This window comes from Corvus brachyrhynchos, unplaced genomic scaffold (genome assembly GCF_000691975.1).
Source record: "Corvus brachyrhynchos isolate BGI_N302 unplaced genomic scaffold, ASM69197v1 scaffold202, whole genome shotgun sequence".
Classification (NCBI taxonomy): domain Eukaryota; kingdom Metazoa; phylum Chordata; class Aves; order Passeriformes; family Corvidae; genus Corvus; species Corvus brachyrhynchos.
In genome coordinates, this window is record NW_008238132.1 from 3859780 (window position 1) to 3880556 (window position 20777).

Sequence of the window (20777 nt, forward strand, 5' to 3'; positions counted from 1 at the left end):
AGGAATGCCTACTGAATACTGTCTCCAAGTATGATTCTAAGAAACACTCCAACTATGATTCTGTGAAAGCAACTACCAAATGTTCTCACTCTTATCTTCATTAGTAAATTGCAATATTCTTACTAAGTTAATGGCATTTTGGATAGAGTCAAGGGTGATTATACACAAAATTGCCAACTGCTTGTACACTAAAATCCCTTACCAACAAGAGAAAATAACTGTGAGTGAGCAAGATTATCTGGACCAGCAGACCCTGGATACTGGGTAAACAAAGCTTTGAAGACAGCAAGAGCAGAACTTGTACACAAAAGGAGTTTAAAATTTCTAAGGTGATTTTTTGTTTGGTTGGGGGTTTTTTGTTTTGGTGGGGTTTTTTTGTTTGTTCTTTGTTGTTGTTGAGGGTTCTGTAGCCTTTTAGACATTAAGTCAGGACAGTGAAAGAGGAATGTCTATGTGTATATTGTTACTGAATTTACGCAACTTAAATTCATCTAACTGAATTTGAATTTATCACATGTAATCACATAGGTGCTGCTGAACAGAATGCTCTAGTAATTAAATGACCTCACACCTCTAATAATTACCACACTTACACCTGAACAGGAACAGCAAACAAAACTGCCTGTGGCTTTCAGAGCAAAACAGATCTCTTTGATGCAGTTCTTAATTTAGAATTATGATAGGCAAATATGGAATCAGAGTGGCATGAAATGGATGTACAACACATTGAACACTTCTGCTGAGCCAGAAACAACTTCCTCTATAAAATGTTCAGGCTGATAGCTGCAAAGGAAAAAATATTTGTGGTTTGAGAGAACAACTGAACACATTCAGTATCAGAAAGTTTGGGAGATACTTGGAGAGCCAGAAGCAGGCAGCCTCATTGACTCAGAAGAAAGCAAAAAGAATAGACCAGCCGCCAAAAACCATGGAAGTGGTTTGGCAGTTCATAAACATCAGGCCACGTTCTGCATGCCTAGAAACATGTGAGAAAAGGTGAAATGTAAAAGTTGGAAACAAAAGGAAGAGGAATTCTGACCACTTGGAAGCATCTAATGATCAGTAATATCTCAAAATGGAAAATGCAAAGAATACACCAGTAATCCAGCTGGTCAAAGGAACAGAGAGCTTAAATGAGCCATAGTTGCAGATGACCACTTGGCTGAACCTACAAGGCAGCCAGGCTATTCAAAAGAGACATCAAAAGGCTGGAAGATTCTCTGCATGGGAAGGAAAAAGAATTTTTCAAAGAACAAGAGGACTGAACTGCTTCACAAGGAGCAAAACATGAACTGCAAGTACAAGATGGGACAGATTGATAGAGGAAGTCTGACAGATTCCACTACAATGGTATGTATTGGCACTAAGAGCATCTATTAATGCAAAACCCCAAAGATTATGAAATACTTTGGAAGGAATAAGAGAGAAACAAATCCTTCCTTAGAACAAAATTTGCAACAGAAATATCTTACAAGAGAAAAGAATTCTTCTGAGGAATTCTTTCTTGTCTAGACATGAAATAGAATTCCAGTCTTACAAGAGCTCCTACGTACCGTGAGGCAGGGAAACAGTTTTCAATGAGGAGGTCAGGTAAGATTGAAGTGGGTGTGCAAGTAATACAAAAATGAGTAAAGGCAATAAAAAAACTTTTTGTGTAAGATCAAGTCAATAAACACAGAATTAATCAAAGCATGAAAAAAAATGAAGCAAAATTCTAGGGCTTTCGAGTGAAGTTAGAAAAGGATATAGGCTAAAAGTTACTTGCTCATTTATTAAGACAAATCTGTTCTGTATGTTATTTCTAAGATCTCATGGAAAAATTCTCCTGATTAGAAGGTAAAAAAATCCAAACAGTGGGTGTTTCCAACACTGTGAAAAAGAGGCGTGCAAAAGGCGTGTGAGAATTAAAAGAGCAAACCCAAAACACCCAATGAATCTGGAATAAAATACTAAAAGTTTATGGGACAATGAAGAAATAAGTATAGAAAGTATGGAGCCTCTTACACGCCTAAATGAAGCCAGTTTTATAAAAAAGTCTCAGTTGCATACAGAAAATTCCAATGCTGTGGGAGATACATCATACATGCTCAAGCTTATTGTTTGAGAATGTTTAGCTGGAAGCTGTTTTCCTTGAAATCAGTGATTTCTCCATATCTCAGTCTTGCAGAGAAAAACCTTAAATACTTTTTTACTTAATTTTTACAATTATATTTCAGATGTTCATCTGTCAGTCAAAATAATTTGTCATGCCAGTATTTCATGCAAGTACAGAATAATGTTAAAGCCCAAAATTCCAACCAACTCATATTTTCCGTTGTAAGACTTTCTCAGTTAAGGATTATCTTTAAGAATCAGAATACAAATTGATACAGTTGCCAAAGTGCAGAAACTTCAAATAAGGGTAAACAAAGGCACATCATTTACAAGTTTATTTTGGTACTTCCATCCTGTCTGTTGCAAGCTAATGAACTGACAAATGCTGAAAACTTTAGCACTTGTACAAATGCTTGCGTATGTTGTACAAATGCAAATGTATGTTAAGCACCTCTAAAGACCACTGCTGACGCTGGATTAGCACGCGATCCTTAAATACTTTTTTTATGGCAACTAGTTTGAAACAAGGAGTTACATTAGCATCAAATTAAAAAGTTGGTTGATAGACACCCTTTCTTCTTCAACATTATTCCAGGTGGGACCTCACATGAGAGGAACAGAAGGGCAGAATCCCCTCCCTCGACCTGCTGGCCACGCTGCTTTTGACACAGACCAGGATCCAGTTGGCTTTCTCAGCTCAAAGCTCACATTGCTGGGTCGCATCAAGTTTCTCATCCACAAATGCTCCCAAGAAACTACCTTCACCCCCAGGGAAGGTGTAAATCAGTATTTTGCATTATTTCATTATTGAGAATAAGAATTACAAGCAATGCTATATTTTGGTGTAGTCTCAGTAAGCAAGGAGGTGTGTAAGGAAAGGATTTCCCCAAGCTGAAGGTAACATTTGGGAAGACAGTGCCTTAAGAATATGATCTCCTCAGGAAACACGCATGGCATCTAACAACTGCCAAAATTACCTGTTTGGCATAACCACTGGCTATCTCACTTCTCTGCTCCAACAGCTCACTGGAAGGGAAGATATCCTGAAACTAGGGTATGTTATCAGCTATATTACTACAACCCTGTATCTGTCTCTGAGTTGACACCTAAACTTCACATTCCATCATCTGAAATTAGGGGTTTTTTTTCTTTAAATGTTAGCTGGTGTTAAGAAGTGATTGAATACAGAAATTAATCCATCAGTGCCAACACAATTCCAGTGCTTTTTTTTTCAACTCTTGTTACCACTCAGTTAAGGTCAGCATTTCCTTTTACACAGAAAAAAGTATTCAGTGCCAGTTATTACCTGGACACTCTTAGGAAACCCGCAGAAAAGTAGAATAAGAAATCACCTTGCCTCTGCTAGACTCCTCTCCCTCACCATTCTCATAGAATGGAAAAAATAATCTCTTATCGAAATTTATATTGTTCTGGAGCTGCTATTACTATAACATCATTATAAACAGACGTTCCTCAATACAACCAGTTATTTTCTGTATTTCTTAAGGTTCATTGCTTAACAAGATTTGTTGTGTGCAAATAGAATAAAATTCCAAATAAGATTACATGTACTTGTTGACATAGTAAGTTTGTAAAGTAGTGATGAAGAAGATTAAAAAAAAAAGAGGAAAAGTAACACAGAAAAATCTAATTATGAGGTATTTAAAAGTAGATTATTATTGAGAAAGAAAATTTTGCAAGTCAAACCAATCTTATACAAGAAGCAAAAGCATGCACAATACAAAGTTAAAAAAAAGAAATGGAAAATGAAGGAAGTGGATAGTACTGAACATAAAGACATTCACCATCTGTAATTGAAGGAGTAAACAAAATGACAAAGTATTTAAAATAAAGGCATATTAAGACAGACGTGAATGTTACTGCTCTGCTAACAGACAGAAGTTTATTTCCACACAGATGATGGTTCTTATGGGCAACTTCAATTACCCCAACCTGTGGTGGAAGGGCAACACAGCATGAAACAGAATCACACAATGGGTCAGGTTGGAAGGGACCACAGGGGGTCACCTGGTCCAACCTCCCTGCTCAAGCAGGGTCATCCCAGAGCACATGCGCAGGATTGTGTCCAGATGGTTCTTGAACATCTCCAATGAGGGAGACTTCACACCCTCTCCGGGCAATCTGTTCCAGTGCTGGGTTACCCGCACAGTAAAGAAGTTCTTCCTCATATTCAGGTGGAAGTTCCTGTGCAACAGTTGAAGGCAAGTGACAAATGACTTCAGATCCTGGACTTCAGGCCATATTGGCTTATTCAGAGAAGTGGTAGGTAGGACCCCACAGGAGTCACTTTGACAACTCAGAAAAGCTAGCAAATAATTCAGAAAAACCTCCTAGTCAACTGCAAGGACTGTCCACCCCAAAACTGAGGAAGACAAGCAGGAGAGCAGCCCAGTTACACAGGGAATACAGGACTGAACTCCAATGCACAAAGCAGGGGGGAGGAGGGGGAAAGAGGGTGTCAGCGGGGATGGGATGCAAACATTTCCCTGACACATAAGCTTGGTTTTAGGAAAACCAAATATTCACTAGCTACAAAGCTGGTGAGTACCAAATATGAACATACAAATAACATCTAATTTTCAGGACTGAAGGAACTGGCTAAAATGCTTTAATGCTCATTTTCAACAACATATGTAACTCTTACAACATATTAAAAAATTTAAGAAAGCTGACACTGTGTTTAAGTTTTAAAAGATAAATTAAATAACCCACCACAATTATAGGCTTCGTAAGCTACTATTAAACATGGACAAACTGACAGATCTGACCAAGAATAAGCAACAAAAAAATAACACAGACCAAATCCAGAGACTAATACAATCTATAATCATGCTATAGTGAATGTACTTTGTGCATGTGGTATCTATAGTCTTTTTAGAATCTTCTTTTAAAGGTCAAATGCCAGAGGTATTTTTTAAACATTTGACTACCTTAACCATACAAGTAACTACTTTCAAATTAATTAACCACTTATTATATAATGACGACTTTCCTGTAGTCTTTAACTGAGGTCTAAATATTCCAAAGAACCTAGAGGTTTCACCTTTCACTATAACAAAATTAACTAGCTTATGAGGGTTTTTTTAAATACTGCTATGAAAGTTTTAAGCATTAGCAATAATATAGCCATTTAGTTTACCTAAGATTTCTGGTTTTATACAGAAGTAGTGAAGTAATATTAGTCAGGAGAACTACTACCATAATCCATCACTCCCTGGAATTACAATATAAACGTGCAATACTTACTTTTAACATGTCTTTGACTGCAGTCCTGCCTTCCTTTCCAAGGAAAAGATTATAGGGGTAAAGCCGGTCTATAACATGCTGGACTGACATCATAGGAAAGGTATCCTAATTCAAATTTAAAAATAAAAATTGAAAAAATTATTGACTCATTCTGTCACCAGCCATTAACCCAAAACCCCGCATAGCTTTGAACTTCAAGGACCACTACAAGCAGTATTTGATTAGATGTCAAAACAGGCATTTCTCAGGTGTAATTCATTACAACATAAATGTCCAAAGTAGATTAGAACTATGCCCTAAAAATTATTTTCTTTACTGTGTATAAATGGAAGCTACAGTGGGCAGCTCAGATACCTAAAGACAAATATGGCCAAGAGAGACAAATCCCACCACAGTTAAATGAGTTTCACAGTACTACTAGAAAAGAAACAATATGACAAGAAATCTGTACTTCAATAATGATCTACACATTCACAGCTATTTATAGTATTTAATTTTGATTCTATTATATTGTACAGATTCTACTTAACAAATCAGTTCATAGAAATCTCTAACAGGTTGATTAAAACTGTTTTATTTTGAAAAGAGTTACTAAGTATGCAAAACAACCTATTTTTTTTACTAACTCCTTGTTAGATTTAAGTACTAACTCTTTTTGTCAATTGCTGCCTAAACTAGAAAAAGATTTGACTATTTTGCTGCAGTAATGAAGAAAAAGAAATGCATTTATGACTACTGAAGACACGACGCATAAAGACTTTCTGGGTAGAAAAAAGGAATTTCAAACTCCCTAAGTTAATTGATTGTTTGCTTCAAAAATTACTTGCAAATTTTTAAGGACTACTTGTTTGTAACACTAGTGAAAAACAGTCATTTGACTGCCACTGTCTTTTTAAGCCTTCATCAAAGTAAATAAAGAATTCAAATAAATTTAACTGATTTTCAGTTATACACTTGTATTTACATAAGCACACAACTGAAAGAAGAGTTCCTTGGAAATTAAGCCAGGAGACACATATTTTATGAAATGCATAATTCAATTTATAAGCAGTAATACTATTTATAATGTTCCACAATATAAAAAAAAAATCAGTAAAAATAAACCATTTATTGCACTGTAGTAAGTGTACAGCTTTACGGATTAGGGAGCCCTTTGTTGCGTTTTAAAAGCCCTCCATCTATATATAAAGACATACCGTGTAATTTTTCCACATTACCTCAAATTAATAATAATTACAATGGAATGTATAAAATAAGCCTCTTCAGAACAGGACCCTATGAAAAAATTCTCCCTTTTGTCAGGCAGAAGTCCTCAAAACAAGAAACTATGTTTTGGGACTGTGTGAATCTGTGACAGAGGATAAGAAACTACTCATCACAATGCACTCTCTTCACACTTTTAAACAGACCAACTAAACTAGAAGCAGAGTATGGCACTGACCCAGCAAACAAAGAAAAAATGCTGTAGCTCAAAATCACTGGGAACAGTTTAGAAATCCAAGTGATTAAAACTAATTCTAAAAGAAACAGTTTCCATCTACCTAAAAAAGACACTGTCATACAATGGTAACACTTCATATTCTCTAATGTAATATAAAATGCTTCCTTCACTCCATAGTTTAGATAATAGCTTAGGGCTCATTTTCTTTCTGTTACTCTGAAAGCCATCTGGCATTCATTTAAAAATAATTTTTCACTTTGGGGCTCAGAGAACAAAAAGTTGCAATCTATTTTAAAAGCCAACACATATTTCTTGCCTAAAGCCCACCAAATACTACTTCATTTCACTGAACTTGAATTTTCATCACTTCTTAATATCTAATGTAGGACCACTAATTCAGAAAACTAATTCTGTCAGTAAGTATCCAGCACAGCTGAGGGGACTGAGCACCACAGTAACACAAGTAATTGATATGCTTTAATGTACCCAATCCAATAAAATATGGAGGAAGTGATCTGCTGCTGAGCAGTACCACAGGTGAAATTACTGCACATGAAACAACAGAGAACTATCCTGAGTTCCTTCTACAGACACCTGTACCTTGGAGAGAGGGTCTGAGAAACTCTCCTGGTATTTTGCCCTCCTGGGTTGACCATATCTTCCTGCATGCAAAAGGGCACCAAAACCCTACCTCTTTATACAGATCTCACGTCCCTAACTTCCTTCAGGAGGTACCTTCAATTTTGTCTTTGACATTTTACTATGTAATTATAAAGTCCAAGAGACAAAGGACTACCCAGGAAAGCAGGAAGACTGCCACAGCTTTAGTCCTGACCTGCCTGACCTGTCACTGTGAACCCTGCAGATGTACAATTCCTATTTCCCTGTGGACTGTAGCGGTCAGGAAGCACTGCATCTTCAAGCGTGCACAAACTGCATATTCACGTAATCCTCCATTTCTGTTTATTCTAAATCTACCAGTCAGCCCAAAGGCCTAATGTAGGCTTATTCTCATACAATTTAACTGTTTCCTATGCCCATGTTTGTTTTGGGTCCTTTAAGCTGTCAGTGGAGAGCAACAGGTGTCTCTGTAATGCAATCAATCTGATTTACATGTGTAACATTAAATTCAAAGCACTTTCAGGTTGTGGTTTTTATTTCTCTCTACTCACTACCTCAGTGCCATCAGATAAACTGTAGATGCCCTGAAGTCAGGTAACATGATTTACCAGAGGGGGAAAAAATAATAAATTGAGCACTAAGATACATTTAATAACAACACAAATCTTACGTCATACCATACTTTGTCCTTCAGTATTATGCTATATGCTTGGTTAAAGTATTATCCAGAGATATATGACTGAGACTTTTCTCCCTCAAACTATTCTTAGCTTTTTCAGGTTTTTTTTTTAAATATTCATGTTAATCTTCTTCTAACAACATGAATAAACCAGCTCTAATTCTGAGAATTTTTAAACCCATACAGTTTCACAGCACATGTATGCACATACCAAAATCTGAACTGTAGCCGATAAGCTGTCTAAAGGAAAATCTGGAAGTCCCAATGTAGAAGATTCTTGAGAGCAGAGAGTTGTAGCAAAAGACAGGAGCTGAGAAATTCTGCACAGGAAAAAGTAATTACAGAGTTTTATACATGCTATCTATATTTAAAATACTAAAGCATAAAGAGTTAAATACAGTAAACGATGCTGAAAATACTTCTGAGTGCACACAAGTAAGGTGTGACCAAAGTTCTAAAGCATTAAAATTCATTATATGAATGCTGTATACAAAAAGCTGTGTGAGCATATACCCACACATGTTAAAAATTTCTTCAGCTCTGGTCTCTAAGCACGCTGCATACAAAAAGCTGTGTGAGCATATACCCACACGTGTTAAAAATTTCTTCAGCTCTGGTCTCTAAGCAGTGATAGAGACACAAAAATAGCATGGAATCCTGAAAGGACATAGCTTCATTCATTCATTCATTCATTCATTCATTCATTCATTCATTCATTCAATTTCTCTTGTAATTATGAAAAATTACCTCTCTGTGGAAATGTTTGATCCAATTGAATATAATAGCTGAAGATGGTCCTGGAAATAGAACATGAAATCACAAAGTAAGTTAATTTTGGCATCATACTGTGGGTCACAGGTCATGAAATATGAAGCATTTCCCATCTTTCCCTCTAATTTAGACATGAGGATTCTACTCACTCCTTGACACAGAATTAGTTTTATTTAAGAATAAAAAAAAGATCAAATTCTTTCTTCTGGGGTTATTTGTGTTATGGAAGTTACTTTTCTGCTGCAACATTCCATGGCAACTCTAAGACTGCATGTCAGGAATTTAAATGTGCAATATGAAAATATGAAAAATGCAGTTTAAGATAAGATTTATTACTCAAGAATTCTTTTCAGAGGTGAAGTAAGTAAAACATAACATCAGAATATTATCTCTACTCAATACAAATGATCCAGTCTTCTGCTATGACACTCACCTTAAAGGGCAGGTGATAAACATCTCTAGCTTGAAATCGAGAGCGAAGGGGTGGATCCAAAGGGTTACCAGAGTATTTAGGTACTGGCAGGCCCAAGGCTATCACTCGAAAATCTTCACTAACCCGAACAATCTTCCATGCATCCAACTCTGATTTTGTATGCTCCTAAATGAATTAAGATAAAGCAACAGGGAGAAAAAACCCACATTGCATCATTAAAAGCTTATGATGACTAAGCTCCAGCTCAACTAAAAGCCCCAATCCTTCGGCCTAAATGTGGTAATGTTCTCGAATGTTCTCATCTTTCATGCAAAATGGCTAGAAAGACTTGAACTGGTCAAATCTGTGGATGATAAAAAACAAGTTTTTCCAAAATGAACATAGATGATGGTGCTGTTGTGATGTTACCTCACATTACATTTTGTGAAAAGGTACAAATGCAACACTCTTTGTACAAGGAACAGAACAGAAACTGATCACAAAATTTATTTTATTCTGAAATATTAGAAGTGCGTTACAATGAACAAGTTTTTTTTTGTTCTTTTTTCCCTCTCTCATAAGTGTAAAGATAACTAAAATCTCCATTTTAGAAGTCTGATTTACAAATTCTACTTTATTTTATGAAATAATGCAGAACTAGACTCCCTCATGAGGACATTAAATGTTGTATTATGTCATGCAAAGGATTCTTTGCACACAAAAATTCACTCTATCTGTCCACATCACAGTAAAGTCCTGCCTAAAACTATACATGAATACATTTCCTTGAGACCTAAATGCACAGTAATTATTCACACAGGAGAAGCGAAACTGAACATTATTTTATATAATACAATAGTCACCAAACAACAAAACAATATTAGATTTAGTATTGTAGCAAGAGATTTATTTCATTCATATACTATTCATATACTGAGGCACTCATTTTGAAACATTTTATCATTAGAGAAGTGTTTAACAGGAAGAAAGAATACATTTTATAACCAAATCTAACTATGAATTCTCATTTTCAGTCTTGAAATACAATTACATTTTAAAAGCTTATTTTTGAAATATAATAATAATGGTTCCAGTAACTGCATCTAATAATTAAATATCATAAAAATATTTTAAAAATATTTTTGAAAAGGCTTGGCTCAGAAGAATTTTAACCTCAGATGAAAGGCATAAGAAATAATGATATATTTTAAAAAATTCACTACAGTACTTCAGCACAGCTGGGAATTGCATGCAATAGAGATCAGTGACTGAAGGCTTATTCCAAATTTCCTTGCTGTGCCACATGTGTTTGAATCATACACCTAACCACAGGTGTGACAGAAACATGAGCAAGCAGGTGAGCAAGCAGGTGTCAGACTGACAGGTATGTGACTGGAAACTACAGTACACAGAAGTAAGATGCAAAGAACTACTGGAACTCAAAAAAAAGTAATTTACTTAGGTTCCAAAAAGCCTGAAGAGCATCTAACCAAGCAGTGGGACTCAAAGCCAAAGAAATTAAAATGGTTGAAGCAGTAATGACAGCAAACACAAAAATCCCATTTCCTATCAAAGGAAAAGCCTCTAACCATTTTCTACAGTTTAGATTGCTATTTACATATACTTTTGTAAATTAAAGGCAAAACAACACCAATATAGCGACTGAATATAGAGATGCTCATCTTGACCTCATTCTTTTGGTATCCTAATATTTTAAAAGCTTAGCAACAAGGCTATTGCCATGCTGAAGCATTATCAGAACTTCATGGCAACAATTTCAACTTAAATATCTTTTCACAAGTACATTTTAGTTATTCTCACATTGTGGCTTTCACATTTTAGAAACATACAAGCTTCATACAAGGTTAACACGGACTACTCTTTTTCATATGTAGACAACGTGGAGATGAAAACCTCTTGTTGTTGAAAACAGTATTTCGACTTCTTGCCTAGCTTTCACCCTGTCTACTTCATTCTATGAAATGTCCCAGGAAAAAAACCTTGGTGAGATTTCCCCCATTTGACTCCTAAGTAGTCTCTCCTTCACAATAATATTCCAGCACTACCAAGAAGAGGAGGGGGGGGGGAAAAGGAAAATCCAAATAGCATTTCCATACCTGCAAAAGTTTGTCATAACGATCTGCAGACATGAGAAAACGACCATCTTCAAGCTGCATTTCCCTATTCTCCAACAAATTGTTTAACACTGGCAGGACATTCCGCTCAGCCTTCTCCAAGCCTTCCAGAACAAGGATTCTGCCTTCGGTAGCTGCACGAACTGCACACTTTAAAAAAAAAATAAAGCCCCACAACATTTTAAGAAAAATAAACTTCACATATTTAATTAAATCCAGTTGAAAAAGAACCTTCAAATTCTTCCAAGAACTTTCCCAAAACAACATTTATTTCTGTAAGAACACAACTCACAGCAGTAGTGATCAGGAAGGGTGACAGCTGACCACCTTAACAGCACTACACATTCATGAGCTGGAGTTTTACTGCCTATTATGGGGACTGACAGAAATAAGTTCCAGTATTTTTTACCAACAGAGTAAGATATAAAACCTTGCAGAATTTTAGACTAAACACAGTATATATAAATATATGTGGAATCCTTTCTTTTTGATGTCACATAATATTCTGCATTTTTGGGTATTTTAACACCACCAAACAATTCTGGGATAGCATTTTTAACATAAAACATACAATCAAGGTGGTTTCACCTGTTTACAATCATGTTAAGATATTTAGAAAAACGCCCAGTATTCCTTTAGATTTTTCTGAATATGCACCAGCATAATTCATCCTCAGTACATCACTTTAGTCTGATTAGAATGTAAGTCTGTTGAAACCAAACATGGATGATGAAAGCAAAATAGTGCTACAAATAATAAGATTTTTTAAAGAGTGATAAAACTAAAAGGATGTAAAATTATATTCCCTGACTGAATATGGTCTTCTACAAAACCAGAATAAAAATGCAGCCATTAACTTGATAATCTGTTGGAAACTTAGAGTTAGAAAATGGTTTCTTTTCTACTTTATTGATTGCTTGTATATGGCTGCTTATTAATGTGGAGCCAAAATGTAAAACTGGTGCTGATGGTTTTGTGCAACTTCGTCACAATGACATTAACTCAAGTAATTAAGTGCACTTGATATCTATATTCACAATTACTTCCCAGTAAAAGACGCTGAAATACAATGCACTCTTTTCTTCTTCCAGGTTCCAGAAGTTTAAGCTGATAATAATGTGGCAGGTTTGAGCACAGTCAACATTTAGAGGCACCAGAGTCTTTCATCCTATCACATTTAAACACAATTTTAGACAGAAGCACAGTTGCAAAGGGAGAACAAATGAAATCTTTTCCCAGCATATCTCCTATAAACTCCTACAGAAGAACCTGTCATATAATGCTAGATGGAAATCTCTGATGAATACAATAGATGCCAAAAAATGGGTCAGAGAGAAAGAAAGAAGATATGAGAAAGAATAATGAAGATGCACCAGAACACAAAAATAACCCCCCAAAAAATTACATATGAAAGCAGATGTACAAAAGACAAATGCAAAAGAATAAAGTAGAAACAAAGATGAGTTCAGTACAACAAATTAATTGCTGCATGGGTTTAAAGCACACAATTGACTCAGAGACCCATCGGAGGAGACACAGAAGACATTTGCCCCACTTTTGGAGAGGTGTCAGAGCTCAAAACCACATGGGCCTGGACAGGCTGCTGTTCTATACCACACATGTCCTCACGGGGCATGGCTTCAGGGGAAGCAAAGGGTGAGAACACACCATGAGCGGGACACTGTCTCCACTCTCTCTCTGGGGAAGGTTGCCAGGACCAGCCATGTGGACCCTGCCCTCCCTCGCACCTGCCCATCCCTTCCCATCCCTCAGGGAGTGCAGCTCTGGGAGATGAATGCAGCTGAGCCGAGTGGAGCCTGGCAAAGTGGTCTAAAGCAGAGCTGGCACAGAATCAAACCTCAACAGAGACAGTGTGGCATGGTGCCATTGCGGGAAGTCGCCATGGGGAATGAAGAAGCAGCAAAACCAGGACAAGAGGAGCTGAGCCCAAAGCAAGTCCCAGAGGCATGGATTGGTCAAAAGCAGCGGTACTGCATGGGACGGAGTCCCAGCAGAGCTGTCCAGAACCAGTTGGCATGGTGCGATGTCACCTGGTTTTCAGGCAGTTGTCCATCAATGTTTTTCATTGTCTCAGAGCTAGGGACAAGAAACACTGACTGTGGGAGCACCTGCCATCTTGTCCTTGTCTGGAGAAGCCAGAACTAAGCTGAGGTGGTGAACACCTTTTGCATGTAAAGCACCTTTTTTTTTTGCATACTTTTGTTGTTAATATTGATGCTTTTACTGTGCATTTCTTATTCCATTGTTGTTTGCTTTCCGTAAACTGGTATCTCAACCCACATCTCAGACTTTGTTCCTCTCTCACCAGAGAGGGAAGGGGAGAGTATTATTTGCAGTTTAATTTCTGGCTGGCGTTATACCACCACAACACTAAACAATAATAATAATTAAGATGCTTCTGTACAGTTTAGAAGCATAACTAACAACTGACAAATAAGCCTTAGAGTAAGCTTTTCACATCACCATTAAGATGGAAACAATTCCTAATTACTAATGTATCTAATCTGGACTCAGGCAAACATTACTGAGAGAAGACATTTGTTAATCCTGGTACAGATTTCCAGATCAAGTTCTCTTCTTAGAAAGACAACACTTTTATATCTAGCTTCATAATCAGTGTCAGAGGAACCTGGAATAAGCCCATTAAACAAGTACTAAACCTCAGATTATTTCTCTTCTACTGAACCACTGACTCTTTAAAAAAAAACCCAATAAATTTTTTTCTTCATTCAGGACATCATACACTACTAACAGGCAAAATAAAACACCTCTCTCCTCCTCCCATAAAATGTGCACAAAGGACAAATTTTCTACTAACATTTTTCTCTAGGAAGGTCATTGGTCATGTCAAAAATCTGCTCCAACCTCCTTGAATAGAAAACTTGAGTCTCCAGCAGACAGTCCAATACCTGGCACGAACAAAATGCTATTTTGTCTAAATGCAGTTTGGAGACACAGCCAGAATATGCTTTAACAAACAATTTATTTGCCAAGCTGGTTGGACTCTGCATATTGTAAGTCTATGAAGACTTTATGACTGATTTTTACTAGCTAGAGGAAAATACACATTCTGTTCATATGGTTTCAAAATATTTTGAGTATCCATAGAATCTTGTTGACTCACATTGAGACATACACACTATGGATGAAGGCTTGCCGAAGTAACAGGCTTCCAGTACTAACAGAAACCTCCCTCTTGAACTTGTATATGAAGAAAATCTGCTGTAGGAGTAGACAGCAAATATTAGGAAACAATGTAACAATCATTAACTTTGAGAAAGAGGATGTTCTCCATTAGCAATGCAATCCTGAGAAGCACCTTACTACATACACTGTGCTGACTGCTGATCATCAGCTTACAGGATCAAAATTTAAGAAGTACAGAGGTTGGAAACTGTTTGAAGTTTTTATTCAAATTTCTATTTCTCAGGAAAATAAAATTTCAAAAGATAGGCTTCAAATGATCTTTGCCTACTTATAAGCCCATTTTACAATCAGATTCAGGAAAGGCTGAATGCACAACCATGTTTTTTTACGTCTTAATCAAAGACGCTCCATAACAATGATACCACCACCACCACCTGGGCACTAATTTACTCTGATTTGCCTTCTTCCAAACTGCGTTCCTCATCTATCTTCAAAGCATATCTGAAATACTGGAAATTGTTCTCTACAATACAACAAAGTAAATGCACACTCCATCTACCTCTAAAGTTCTTGTGTTAAGCAGCATAAAGTCTGCTCTTAAGACCACACCAGCTGAAATATCTCTTGCTGAATTATGCCATTTCTGCATTCTGGTTGGTAATGAGTAGTAAGTTTTTCCAATAAGCTAGGCATATTACAAGGCATCCTCTGAAAACATCAGTTTTAGCTGTGTATTGATAGACTGGTATGGAAGCTAAAACGCATTGAAAAAATCAGAGGAAGGAAAGTAAGTTTGCAATCTGCTGCTGAAAATCATTCTTTAAAAATGCTTCCAAGAAACAAATCTTCATAATTCTATAATGAGAACCCAGAGAGAGTTGGATTGCCTCCCTCCCTCATTAGTTTTGTTCACTCTTAAGTGTCTAACATAAGCCTCAAATTTGATGGCGGGGGGGGGGGGGGGGGTGTTACATCATGTAACCTTGTTGCTAAATCTGAGATCAAACATTAATTCTTGTTAAATGGCCAAGAAGGATTTGTTAAACGTTTACTTGTAGATTATTGTCACTGCAGCAAGGGGACTATTTTGCTCATCTGAGGACAGCTGCTGTTGCCTCCCACCTGTGCCCCCAGAGCTCTGGAAGGATGGTAACCTGGATACCTGCTCCAGGGAATACCTGCAGCTACAACAGGGTGGGAGCAGAAACACTTCACACAGCGCTGCTCTTATCGTGATAGCTTTATGCAACAAATACATTATGCAGTATGCTTACGATGGTTTCACACTGCACCTACAAAAATATAAATTTAATCTTTAAAGGCAAAAACACCCTAGGAACAAGACAACCCCAAGCAGCCTTTCATTGGCTTTCCTGTAGCTGCACCATGGCAAGCTCCTCCACTTGAGCAATGCAAAATACAACAAATGCAGGAAGCTGTAAACCCGAATCTTGACATAAATCACAATGTATAAGCATATGGATGAAGTTATATAGTGTCAGAACAGGAAGAAGGACAGAAAAAAGCTTACCACAATGCGCACACTGAAATCCAAAAACGTCGGAGAAAGGAAGACATTTTTATAAAGCTCACCAAAATAGTTTGTAAAGCCTCAAGAATTTTAACACTATAGTTTTCACATAGCAAAATTGAAGTAGTAGTTCTTTTCTCTCAGGAAAATGCTTATTTGCACACCAGAAAATTCTGGTTGCCCTGAAATCCATTTGGAAGTTTCCTGGGGAACCCTAAAGGACCGTTTTCAAACCTGGGCCTCATTCAGAATATGATAGACAGGCTACATTTCAGAACTGTTTTATTCTTAAAAGATGCTAGAAATTGCTCAACTGTAATCAAGAACTGTCTTTTTCCAGGAGCTTCCTCAAGGTACATCTTGGGGATTTTTAGATGATGACTTGCACATGCTCTGAAAACTGGATCCCTGTAATGACATCTCAAGCACAGCAACCATAAGAACACAGCAAAACAACAGTACAAGCAACTCAGCAAACACAAGAACTAACGAGGTAAGGATTCTCTACATCCGCAGCCTACCTTTCAGATGTCCCCTCCAATGCAGTATCTTGTTCCCACCACCCGCACAATATCCCACACAAAGTCATCCACCCAATTCTTTCCATTCAGTTCTGTATCTCATAAACATCACAACAATGCAATGTCCAGATGTCACTTATGGTGAAAAGAGAGCCTGAACAACCATCTGGTAAAAACAACACAAAACTTTGGCTGGTTTTGAACTAACACGATGCTGACTGGCTGCAGCAGGCTAACAAAACTTGAACTATTAAATACATGGTATAGTCTATCTTCCAGACATGGGAGGTTTGAGTCCCTGTAACCTACCATGCTAACAAATACCACAAAACTCAGAGGAAATTGGTATCTTCTAAATTTATTTCCATGGGTCAAATACAATTAATTGAATCTTTACAATTTGAATTGTTAAAACTACCCAACAAGTAAAAGATAACAGGAAAAGAAATTACAGAGATGCAGAATGGAATACATTATGAGCTTTTACTGTCTCCTGCTGGGGAGACTACTTTGCTAGATTTTAAAGATATGTGTAAACAGCATGTCTAATGATATGTCTCTACCAAAGACTATATTTCAAGGTATTTGTTCAGCTTAAAGGCCTCTTAATTCCCTAGATGTTGTTCTCCCTCAGGAGTTGAGCAAATTAGAAACCTGTTGAGCCACACTAAAACAGATGACTACTTACTGCACTGAAGTAATAGAATCCTACAGCCACAAATTTACTGACTTTTCTTACAGATAGGTGTCACATTTGCCAACTTCAGTTACCTGGGACTTCCATGGTTGACCAGGATTTCTGGTAAATGATTGAATAAGAGAAGAGACTTCCTCCAAAATAAAAGTATCAGCAAAACCTGCGTAGTAAGATAAAGGCCTACTAAGCTACATTCAGCCACTTTAAAAGCTAAAATGTCAACTTTTTATGAAAACTTTTTATGAAAATATTTTTATGAAAAAAATATTTTTTAAATCTTGTTTAAAATAAAATGTATTTAATAAAAAAAGTTCTGAATGCATAATGTCATTCCAAGATGAGATGACAAACAGGCCTACCATTCATCAAAAATGTGTATTTTCTGTTACAAAATTTTTCACTTTGTAGATGATCATAAGCTATAGTTTTGCATTTTACAACTGTCTTGGGGTGACTTTATGATGTGTATCCCCTATCGCTGCTCTATGCTCAGAAATTAATTTTGTGCCTTTCTGTGCCTTTAAACTGAGCCTGAGAGGGGGGAGAGGAAAAAAATCCAAGCAAACTTTTCAAAGCAGTTGCTCAAGGACACAGATACACACTCCTCTGCTTCTGCAGCAGCAAGAGCGGAGGAAGCACCCTTCCTGCTTTTCAGCCAGCTTTCAGCTCCTCTGCTCCGGAGGGAGACGGAGAGTTGAACTTTTGTTTTCCTGGGACTTGGGTTTTTCCCTTCTTCTCTTCTGGACTGTTTCAACAACATCAGAACACATCGGGAGAATTTTCCACCAAGGTCCTGGAGGTGGGCCCACACCAACCCAGCTCTGAGGAGGAGGAGAGAGACCACACCTACAGAAGGACTCTGAAATTTTCCCAGGTTTCTCTCCACAGCAAAAGGTTTTATTATTTAGCATTATTACCCTTTTCCTGTGTGTTTGTTAAATATTAAATAAGAGATAAAATAGTTTTTATCTCTTTCACTTTCCTCCAAGTAAAATTTCTTTTTTCCCCGAACCTGGTGGGGGAGGGATGGTTGTAACCGGCCTTCTATCAGACAATATCTTTTCCTCCAAATTTGTCCAAACTAGTACAACAACTTAGGCCACAAGTAGTAGAGTTACACATATTCCAAATGTGATGTTCATATTTAATTAAAATCAATGTAATAGTAACTAATATGATTAGTCAAATTAAAAAGATAACTTAAGAACTAATTCAACCTTTTTCTCTCTCTCTAATGGAGCAGGGGGCTACATCTTCACTATTCAGCCTACCTCCCCACTGAGTTAATCAAGTGTTTTCTGGTAGGTTTTATAGCTATTTTTCTCCTGTGAGTTTAGCAAAAGTACAGAGCAGATACTGTTATCCACTTCTTTTTTTATTTAAAAACCCACAAAAGACAGAGAAATTGCAGTATACCACAGTACTGTCAGATGGGCTAGCTAGTATCCAAACAGGGAATCTGGCTGCCTGCAGTAGTTGGTGTTCCAGTGAGAATGAATGGCCTGAACTGGTGAGGATCTATTTCATGATGCAATACCATAGTACGGAATGAAAAGCAGCTAAAGAAATAAACTCCTGAATTTACTGGAGTTTCAAATCAGAAAACTTGGCTAGAAAAGTTTACCCTAGGAAGTGAATTAACATAGGATGAGAACATAAATACATAAATGTGACAAGAACTGGAACAGTCCTTCATTTCAGTCATTGATTTTGCCTTCCCCAGTCACTGATTTCACCTTCCTCCACAGAATTTTCTTTTCCATTTTTGAAGTATCACACATCAAGTGATCTGTTTTACTTCCATTACCCCTTACATTAACACGACAGTCAGGTGTTTTTGCAACAGTGCCTGCAAACTGTATTTACAAGAAACTATGTCCCTGCTTTGGCAGCAGCTACACCAAGTATCTTAGTACAACGGCGCAGTTACATCAGATACATGAAACAATCTGCCTCTTGGGCAGAAACAAGGCCCAGCAGAAAGCAAACTGAGGTTCTTAACAGATTTATTAGTGTAAATAAATACCTACAAAGAAATAAACCTAGGGAAGGTTTATCTTCTGGACAGGAATAAAGGAGAAGGGTAATTTATATTTTTCTTCCCAATGAGTAGCAAAATAAAAAGGAAAGTAAGTAGTTGACAGATATCTAAAAATTATGAAGTTAGTATCACTCATAAATCACTTTGACTCGAGAGCACCATCCATCAAGTCCATATTGCCTATGGATATTATGATCCCATGTATTACAAAGTATTGCTCCTTTTCCCATAGTAGGAAATAACAGCTGAAAAGGAAGTAGAATATACACATAACAGACAAAAACATAAAAAAAAAAAAAAGGATCTCACACTTTTTATAAGGAATTATAAATACATGATCCTAATACTCCTCACATGACATCACTGACATTCATCTATATGCCCTGTACATCAAAACAAGATAACAGAATCTGAACTGCTAGCCTAACAAAACCAGTTAAATGCCGACACTTTCAGAAGAATGAATGACTACTGCAAAATGATTAAACCAAAATCACTTCTACGAGTTAAGAGGCTACCATATAGGGGTCCTTAACATGCATTTTTCTTTTAGGTAAAAGATATATGATGTCAACATTAACAAAGATTAATTTAATCCAAATAGTGTTCATTTCTACCTAATATTTCCTTCTTTTGCTTCAATGTTGGACAAAATAAGAAAATAAACAGGAACATTCAGACTTTTGGAGCACTGCATTGCTTGTCTCTTCTTTGTATAGGCTTCACTATCTCACTTCTTGTTCTAGATACACAGATACTGCAGCAATAGTCAGTCCATGAAGTTACACTTTGTGACAATGTGGCTGTGGCTAACTTAGCAGCACATCAAAAACCCACTGTAACCTCCAAGGCTGTAAGTTAATAAATCACAGAATCACACAATTCCCACTCAGTGGTTAATTTCTTTTAAAAGCTGAATCATTCTTACACATCTCTTTAGTAAGATATAGAAAGCTTTTTATCCGTATACACAAGCATACATCCATACATACGTGCATACACACATACACACTCTCAGATATTATCTGACTCTCCAATATGATTATAATTTCATTCAATTAATTTCACGTCTTATTTTATAATTCCCTTTCTAATCTGCTTTGATTAAGAGAAGCCCAAGTCAAGTTTGTGTAGTGCTCCTCCAAGGGATTTCATGTTATGTTCATTTTACAGACGGGATAGTTTAAGCTGTCATTTCTGTCACTCTGGGTGTTTAATTCGTTACGACATGAAATCTTTCAAGCCACGTCAGAAGATTATTCTTCTGTATCTTGACAACCAATTTTATAATATAATTAACCCATGCAATAAATTAGAAAATAAAACCAAGAGGTTATTTAATTAGCTCAGTAACAGCAATAATGACATTTTTGAGACGTTTTACAGTGAATTAACAGCT

The 20777-nt window shown here is 36.8% G+C and overlaps 1 protein-coding gene across 1 annotated transcript in view; it reads right to left on the bottom strand.

The window, feature by feature from the left end:
- Positions 1-20777, bottom strand: part of VWA8 (von Willebrand factor A domain containing 8) — a 169152-nt gene that overhangs the window by 132869 nt on the left and 15506 nt on the right. The window contains exons 4-8 of the mRNA XM_008633141.2: positions 11403-11570; positions 9307-9471; positions 8850-8899; positions 8314-8422; positions 5362-5466 (exon numbers count right to left, since the gene is read on the bottom strand). Of these exons, the coding sequence (XP_008631363.2) occupies positions 5362-5466; positions 8314-8422; positions 8850-8899; positions 9307-9471; positions 11403-11570 (597 nt within the window). The remainder of the gene's footprint in view (positions 1-5361; positions 5467-8313; positions 8423-8849; positions 8900-9306; positions 9472-11402; positions 11571-20777) is intronic.